At 37.9% G+C, this 9389-nt stretch overlaps 1 protein-coding gene across 1 annotated transcript; it reads left to right on the forward strand.

The window, feature by feature from the left end:
• Nucleotides 1–8695: 8695 nt before the first annotated feature.
• On the forward strand, nucleotides 8696–9025 carry LOC131618908 (uncharacterized). Its single transcript, XM_058890062.1, has one exon. It carries the CDS (start codon nucleotides 8696–8698, stop codon nucleotides 9023–9025), a length of 330 nt encoding a protein of 109 aa, XP_058746045.1.
• The last annotated feature ends 364 nt before the right edge of the window (nucleotides 9026–9389 follow it).

Here is a 9389-nt window from a genome sequence, read left to right on the forward strand (position 1 = left end):
TAGTTGTGTGAAGCTAACTTATGTTACTGGGATCCTCAGAAGAGTGTGAAGAGCAGCTATGTTTTGGCTAGGGGGAGCATCTATCTTGTGTAATTAGAGATGTGAGTGACTATGGTGGTGTAGCTATGTATGTTCTCACTAATGCTCTATGTTGTCCAACGACTGAGGAGGAACAAAGAGGTGTGTAACTAATTGAAAGGATACCTGTACCATTCAAGGAGCATTATAGTGGGTGTCACACATGATGTTGGAACACCAAACTTACTAATTTTGGCAGCATCTCCGTTTTCAAGGCTCAACATTACTGGTTATTTCATACAGTCTAAAGACTGAATAGAGCCTCTCTATACTCTAAGAAGAATTTTGGAGTTATTTTCTGACCACTTAGTGGGAAGGTTGAGAAGTGTACATTTGATTGGAGTAGAAGTAAGGTTGTTCTCATGTGACTATGATAAGTTGAGATATGTTTTCTTCTTATGAGGTTGTCAAAAAACTGGACATTGTGCTACAAGGTGTAGCTGGGTGATAAGTACCTGAGTAACAGATTTTGGTTCAGTATTGTGTTCCCAAGTATATGAGTATGTTACCTAGGTGTGAAGTTTCTGTAGCTTGTAAGGTGATACATGAGAATTGTATTGTGTGTTGAATTGTGTTTAGAACAGCAGGATTACTATGTCTGTGATAGGGGGAGTTATTAAAATGATTGTGAGGTCATTAATTGGGTCAATAGGATGTTTTCTCAAGGATAGTTGAAGAGGCTTGGTCTGTGTGTTTGAGTAATGTAAAGGTAGCAATGTTTGACAGGATGTCATGATATGTTTAAGGAAATATTATCTACTGAGCCAAACAAGGAAATTTTTATTGATAATATTTAAACACATCAATGGACGGTGTAAAGTTTAATTGATGACTATGCATGCGTTGGTCTTAAAGATAACTCTTTCCAGAAGAAACAGTAAAAAATCGCTTTGGAAAGATTAATTGCTTTTGGGAATGTCTCCTAATAACACGTTTGACCATTGAACAAGACCAAAGACCAGCATTATCCTCTATGAATTCAAATGGCTATATAATGGTGTCTCAACATATTGCATACATCAATCTCCTTCAGTATGTCTTTCGTGTGCATTCAAATAAGTTGTGTCTGGGTTTGGTATTGTGATGGGATGCTATGCCAAGTGCTAGCCCGAAAAAGAGAATCATGGACTGGGGTTGTTGTTCGTTTCTGTCATGAGTTTTTATGTGAGGTCACGAAAAATTGTTCATCCATATGCAGTGTCACGCCTATTGTAGGAACTGGTGTAGTTGTGATTTGTGATATGAGTTATGAACACGATTGTGATTTGTGTTCTAAGTTACCAGAAGTAAGGGACTCCTCTCCTATCTTCTTCCTCATGTACACCACAGTATGTGCACTTCACAAAGGAAGTTGATGGTGATCCGGATGCTATGACATTGATACTCTCTTTGTCATATTGTGGCTAAAAAGGGGGAGAGAAATCCGAAGGTATTTTGAAGTCCACTATTGTCAAAAGAAACAAAGGATTATTTGAAGACATTGTGGATTGAAGATGTTTTGATGTGGTTTGAAGATGTTATGAAGACTTGGAGGATTTCTAGAGTCTCTGTCAAAGTTGTGAAAGACCTGGTCTTCTTAAGTTGTTTTTCTATTGCTACTAATTATGTGCAATTGTTTTAATGCCAAGATGTATAATTTTAGCCAAAATAAGCCAAAGGGGGAGATTTTTAATGCCTTGAGTTATGTGATTGGCATTTATGTTTGGCTAAAATGTAGTAGCAGCAATATGTAATAGGATCTATAAAACTTGCAAATATTAATATGAACAAAACAGGTACAACAACAAGATGTTCTATGGAATGTTAAGACATGCACTGTGATACTGCGCCTGCTAAGCTGAAAGATGAAAATTTCAGATGTAATTAACAGATGCAGAATATTCTATGAAATATTATACAATCCTATGTGGCGCAGATTTAAAGGTCAAAAGAATCAAGTCTGAATTTTAAAGATTATGAAGTTTCTAATTATGGAGACAATTTAGGAAACTTATGATTAAAGACCTTTCTTTTAGCAGAAGTTTTCTGCAGATTTGTAACAACAAATAAAGATGTGATTGAAGGCCCAAGTCCAGTTGGGAATAGGTTATAAATAAGAAGCTTTGTAACCTAGTTTGTTAAGCAAGCCAAGTATTGAAAAGATGTAAACATTAGGGTTTGTCAAGGTAGATCACCGAGTTGTGGGATGGTGATCGGTCACCATTTCTAGTAAGTTTTTGTACTCTATTCCATAGAAATTAATTACTTTGGTAACACTGTGAGACAAGTTTTATGTGTTTTTTAATTAAGTTTGTGTGTTGTCGTGTGTCTAGTATCATTCTGTTTATTAATTGAAAGTCATGTAAAAAAAGGACCTCTTTATGCTTTGTTTGGAAGTGTTACTGTCCAGGTTGATGCATGCGATCCGAGGAACTAATGGCCAGTCTGAAAGGACGAGAAAGAGCTCAAAAAGTGGAGTTTTTGAAGGAGTCAGAAGTCAACACGGGAACCCATGTGAATCAACATGGCCCATGTTGAAAAGCCAAGGAAAGCGCAAAAAGGAACCAAGATAGTGGGTGAACACGGGCACCCGTGTGAATCAACACAGTCCGTGTTGAAAAGCCAAGGGAAAGTGCTTTTTAGAGCTGAAATAGAGAAGAAACACTGGCGCCCATGTGAAAAAATGGCCCGTGTTGATGAGCGCGTATGAGAAATTTTCAATGTGTTATTTTTGCCGGGCTTGTTCATTATGGGTATTTCGGGCTTTTCGCTGAAACAAGGATTGAGCTGACATTATGGAAGTTTATGGAAAAGCAGAAGTACTTTTGGACGTATACAATAGAATTCCAGAGAGAGGAGAGAAGAGAGCAAACTCAAGGGTTTCGGAGACAAAGAGATTCAACGGTGGTCACCATTAAAGATCAAAATTTCCATTCAACTTTGTAATGTCTAAACTCTTTGATTTGTTATTCATGAATATTAGTATGAGAGGCTAAACCCCCCAATGCTAGGGGGTGGTCCTGATTTGGATTTTGTAATGAAGTTTGGACATTTATGTTTATCTATGTTTGAATTCTATGTTTTCAATTCAATTGTACAAAGTTTTTATGCTTTCTCTTTCAGTCAAATTGAGAATGATCTACGGCTAACAATTATAGGAATACAATAGTTAGGGTTTATGCACAATTGGTTTATAGTGGATGTGCCTAGGACTAGGGCACCATATAAATATCTTTAATAACTTGATTATAACTATTGCTTGAATTCGTGTTGTATCTTCCAGGGTAATGGGGTATAACATGAAGGTTTAAAGGGTTTTGCTAAGGACTTATGAAAAACTATTATAAGTTGATAATTGAGAACATAGAGATAATCCCTTGATGATCATGGAAACCTACTCATTGCAAGCCATGATGATCATATCCCCTAGCATATTTTAATTCTTCAAAAGAAAAGTTAATTTAATTTGTGTTGTTATTGTGGCAATTATTCTCGTAAGACAAACAAACCTATTATTTTTGTTCAATTGAATTTATCATTAAACTCTGTATTGCAACGCACTCCTCGAGATCGATACTTGGGGTTAAACCCATTATAACTACATTGGTGAAATTAGTACACTTGCTATTTTTGCGATTAAGTTTTTGGCGCCGTTGCCGGGGAGTGCCAGAATACAAAGTTTGACTATAGTTAATTTGAAATTTTGTTGCTCGTCAACCAAAATTTTATTTTTTTTACCACATTCTAACTAAAGTCTAACGTTTGTCTAACTTGTTTATGCGAGGTAAGGCCTCAGCGGGTTTTTCTTTTGACGCAGAACCAAAAATAACTCTTCGCGCTAGATTGAGACAAGCCAAGCGAGAAAGACTGGACAAATTAGAAGAGGGAGTAGTTTCCGTACACTCAGAGAGCTCAGACTCAGAAACAAAAACACTTCCTGAAACCATGGTAGATCCACCACCAAAGGAGAGATTACTTGGTGACTATGGTGGAAACAACAATCCAAGCGATCACTTGACGATAGTAAACCAACCAGTGAATGTAGCACAATTTCAGCTACATCCAAGTACAATCAATCAGTTGGAAAGACGATCCTTTTCTGGGAGAATGAATGAAGATGCCAACAAGAACCTTCAAAGATTTCTAACTATGAGCTCAACGCTGAAGATAGAGGGACATAGGGAAGAAGAAAAACGACTTCGTATGTTCCCATTTACATTAACGGGTGAAGCTGAAGAATGGTTCTATTTCTTACCTGCGGGAAGTATCACTACATGGGCTGAGATGGAGAAAGCATTCTTGCAAGAATATTTTCCCGCATCCGTATCATTGAGAAAAAGATATAAAATCCCGAATTTCAAGAAAAAAGAGGGTGAGTCACTAGGGGATGCTTACAAAAGATTCAAAAGAATTCTATTGGCTTGTCTTACTCACAATATGGATGAGAGTGAGCAAATGCAAATGTTTGTTAATGGAGTCAGAATTCAGACAAGGCAAATCCTTGATTCAGCAGCTGGTTGTTCATCTAATTTTGCAACAGCCATCAGTATGAAGAAGATAATTGAAGCCATTGCCTCAAACAAGCATCTTGAGTTGTACGACAGAGTGTCAAGCAAACCAGCAGGAATTATTGATTTGAAGTTGGAAACTAACAAACAGGTAAAAATTGAAGAAATAGTTGCTGCAGGGGTTGAGAAAAGGTTGAAAGCACTAAACATTGGTGCTCAGAATGTGGCTCAGGTACAACAAGCATCATATGAAGTATGTGAAATCTGTAGTGGACCACACAACACTGTTCACTATTTTGCAACTCCACAACATATTGAAGATATAAATTTTTTTGAAGCAAAATAACCCCTACTCCAACACATACAATCCGGGATGGAAGAATCATCCCAACTTTGCATGGAGAGATCAGAAAGGGAATGTGCAACAGCAAGTGCCAGGCCAATATTAAAATCAATACTAGCAACAACAACAACAAGCACCAAAGAAAGCAGATTGGGAGATTGCAATCGAAACGATGGCAGCTCACAACATTCAGTTCCAGGAGGAAACCCAAAATAATTAGAAGAACACTACAACATGTATTAAAAATCTTAAGATCAAGATGGGGAAAATAGCTCAACAATTAGCCTCCAGTTCTCAGGCACCTAGTACACTTCCTAGTGGAATTGTGGTGAATCCACGTGATCAAAGCCATATAAAAGCACTGGTGACTAGAAAAGGGAAAGCTAGTGAAAAGAAAATCGAAGAACAGGTGGAAGAAGAGGGGATTCTTGAAGTAGATTTAGAGATTAGAGAGGAACCGAAAAAATCTGAAGAATCTATGGTGAAATCAGCAAGCCAGCAAGAGAAACAAAAACCAAAGATCATTCTTCCATTCACTACAAGAATAAAGAAGAAAGACCTCAATGAAAAGAGTTTCGAGAAGTTCTTAGTGTTGTTCAAAAAGCTCGAGATCAACATACCTTTTGCCAAAGCTTTAGAAACAAATGCCAATATATGCAAAATTTATGAAAGACATCATATAAAAGAAAAGGTCGATTGAAGCTGAACCGATTTTACTAACTGAAACTTGTAGTGCTATTTTGCAGGGTCTTAAAATTCTTGTGAAGAAGAAAGATAGAGGTGCTATCACTATTTCATGCACTATTGGAGACAGATCATTCAAGAAGGCACTAATCGATTTGGGAGCAAGTGTTAGTCTGATGCCCCTGTCGATAAACTGGAATTAGGAGAAGTGCAAGATACTCGTATGACTCTCTAATTTGCGGATCATTCGATGAAGCGACCCTATGGTATTGCACAAATGTTCTGGTTAAGATTGACAAGTTTGTATTCCTTGTAGATTTTGTAGTGCTCGAGATGCCAGAAGACGAAAAGCTAAAAATTGAGGAAGGAACTATAAATCTCAAGGTTTATGATGAAAAGCTAAAAATTGATGTGAGAAACTCTATGAAATTTAAAGAAGATGAAGGGGAAATTAAAGATATTGAAGTATTGGACACCGTGTTTGCTAAGTCTATGCAAATCACAACACCCAAGCTACCTTTAGAAAGAGTTTTAAGCTTATCTATTTCTGATAATTCTGAAGGAATAAATGAGAAAGAATCTGAAGTTATATCTATGTTGAAAGCACAACCTCCTTTGACGCATTCTCGCACACAAAGGTGGGAGGAGCTGAAACCCAAAGTATCTTATGAAGAAAAGCAAGACATCAAAAAGGGGATCGAGCTAAAACAATTACCAGAACACCTCAAGTACGTCTTTTTGGACAATGAAGAGAAATGTCCAACCATCATTAATTTAGGTTTGAGAGAAATCCAAGAAGAAGAGCTACTCAAAGTACTAAAAAAATACAAGGGTGCCATTGGTTGGGCGATGGAGGATTTGAAAGGAATCAGCCCAACACTTTGCATGCACAGAATATTGATGGAAGATAATCAGAAACCGGTTGTTCAACCTCAACGGAGACTTAACCCAGCGATGAAAGAAGTTTTTCGAAAAGAGGTTGTTAAACTCTTAGATGCTGGTTTGATCTACCCCATATCTGATAGTTCTTGGGTGAGTCCTGTTCATGTAGTACCAAAGAAAGGGGGAACAATCATGGTAAAGAATGAAAAGAATGAATTGATCCCCACTCGAACAGTCACAGGTTTGAGAGTATGCATTGACTACAGAAGACTGAACACCGCAACCAGAAAAGACCATTTTCCTTTACCTTTTATCGACCAAATGTTGGAAAGGTTCACTGGTCATGACTTCTATTGTTTTCTGGTTGGGTATTCAAGATACAACCAAATTGCCGTGGCACCTGAATATCAAGAGAAGACTGCTTTCACATGTCCATATGGGATCTTTGCATACAGAAGAATGTCGTTTGGATTGTGTAATGCACCATCAACATTTCAGAGGTGCATGACATCCATATTTGCAGATATGCTCGAAAAACACATGGAGGTATTTATGGATGATTTTTCAGTATTCGGATCTTCTTTTGAAAATTGTATGCATAATTTATCTTTTGTGTTGGAGAGATGTCAGCAAACAAATTTGATTCTAAACTGGGAGAAATGCCACTTCATGGTTAGAGAAGGTGTGGTAATGGGTCACAAGATTTCGCACAGAGGAATTGAGGTGGACAAAGCTAAAGGGGAGGTAATAGCAAATTTACCCCCACCGGTGAATGAAAAAGGTATTAGAAGTTTCTTAGGGCATGCGGGATTCTACCGTCGGTTTATAAAAGACTTTTCAAAGATTGCAAATCCCCTCAAGAGCCTCCTTGTGAAAGACACTCCATTTTTGTTTGACAAAAAGTTCAAAGGAGCTTCTGAGACCCTGAAGAGCAGGCTTGTGTCGGCTCCCATAGTTATATCTCCACATTGGTCTCTACCTTTTGAGATCATGTGTGATGCAAGTGATATAGCAGTGGGCGCGGTGCTTGGTCAGAGGAAGGAAAAGCTCTTGCATGTGATATACTATGCAAGTCATGTGCTCAATTCAACTCAAATGAATTATGCTACAACAGAGAAGGAGCTTTTGGCAGTGGTGTACGCCTTTGACAAATTCAGGTCGTACCTGTTGGGTACAAAGGTAATTGTTTATACTGACCATGCTGCTTTGAAATATCTTTTCTCTAAACAGGATTCAAAGCCAAGGCTGCTGAGGTGGATCTTGCTATTGCAAGAATTTGATCTGGAGATTCAGGACAAAAAGGGATGTGAAAACACAGTTGCTGATCACTTATCTCGAATGTCTCCTATAGAAGAAACTGAAGAAAAGCACCCAATCAAGGATGAATTTATTGATGAACGAATCCTCACTGTGATTGGAGTCATGTGGTTTTCCGACTACGCAAATTATCTGGTAGGTGGAATAATCCCTGAAGATTTTGATTCTAATAAAAAGAAAAAGTTTCTTCATGATTGCAGGTTTTATTTGTGGGATGAACCATTTTTGTATAAGAAAGAAGTAGACGGACTAATTCGCAGGTGTGTCCCGGAAGAAAAGCAACAAGAAGTCTTAAAAGCTTGTCATGATTCAGATTATGGAGGACATTTCAGTGGAGACGGGACAACAACAAAAGTACTCTAATCAGGTTTGTACTGGCCTACTTTGTTTAAAGATGCCCATATAACAGTAAAGGAATGTGACAGATGTCAGAGAACTGGAAACATCTCTAGGAGAAACCAGATGACCCAAAAAGGGTATGCTTGAAGTAGAGTTATTCGATGTTAGGGGGATTGATTTCATGGGACCATTTCCACCTTCCTTTAGAAAGAATTACATTTTAGTAGCGGTGGATTATGTCTCCAAGTGGGTGGAAGTTGCCGCTTTACCTACTAATGATGCAAGAGTAGTGGTGAACTTTCTCAAGCACAAAATTTTCTCAAGGTTTGGAATGCCAAGGGCACTTATCAGTGATGAAGAAACTCATTTCTTGAACAAACGAATGGAAAACTTGTTGAAGAAATATAATGTGAAGCAAAAGATTGCCACTCCATACCATCCTCAAACTAGTGGGCAAGTTGAAGTTTCCAACAGACAGATAAAGCAAATTTTGGAAAAAACCGTGAGTTCTTCAAAAAAAGATTGGTCCATCAAATTAGACGATGCACTATAGGCGTATAGAACCATGTTCAAAACCCCAATTGGTATGTCTCCTTATCAACTGATTTATGGTAAAGCTTGTCACCTTCCTCTTGAATTAGAGCATAAAGCCTTTTGGGCATCCAAACTTTTGAATTGTGATCTTGCAAAGGCCGGTGAATCCCGAATTCTTCAACTCCATGAGTTAAAGGAATTTCGTAATCAGGCTTATGAGAATTCCAAGATGTACAAGGAGCCAACAAAGAAGTGGCACAATCAGAGAATTCAGAAGAAAGAATTCTGGGAAGGACAACTGGTGTTGTTATTCAATTCTAGGCTCAAGTTGTTTCCTGGCAAATTGAAATCCAGATGGTGAGGACCATTTGTGGTGCATAAGGTTTTTCCCCACGGAGCGATTGAAATAAAAAATCCAACCAATGGGGATGTATTCAAGGTAAATGTGCAGAGGTTAAAGCCCTATTACACTAGAATGGAAGCTGGATTGATCAATTATTTACGTCTCACCAGATGAGTGATCGTGACTTTACGTGTCTATTAATCTTATGACTGCAAGTGCACAGTCGTGTCGTGTAGTTTTAAAAGATATCGAATCCACAGAGACTATGAATCGATCTACCGTTATCTAAGGTTACTATGTAAAGCTAAGGCTACTAATATTTTGATTGTTTCTAAGGGGAAGTGATTGTGAATACTAAGAAATATAATAATAGACGGATATC

The sequence above is a fragment of the Vicia villosa genome, linkage group LG7 (assembly GCF_029867415.1).
Source record: "Vicia villosa cultivar HV-30 ecotype Madison, WI linkage group LG7, Vvil1.0, whole genome shotgun sequence".
Taxonomy (NCBI): Eukaryota; Viridiplantae; Streptophyta; class Magnoliopsida; order Fabales; family Fabaceae; genus Vicia; species Vicia villosa.

What these genes read in the sequence shown, in the direction of transcription:
- LOC131618908 (XM_058890062.1), top strand. Translation starts at nt 8,696, where the DNA reads ATGTTCAAAACCCCAATTGGTATGTCTCCTTATCAACTGATTTATGGT.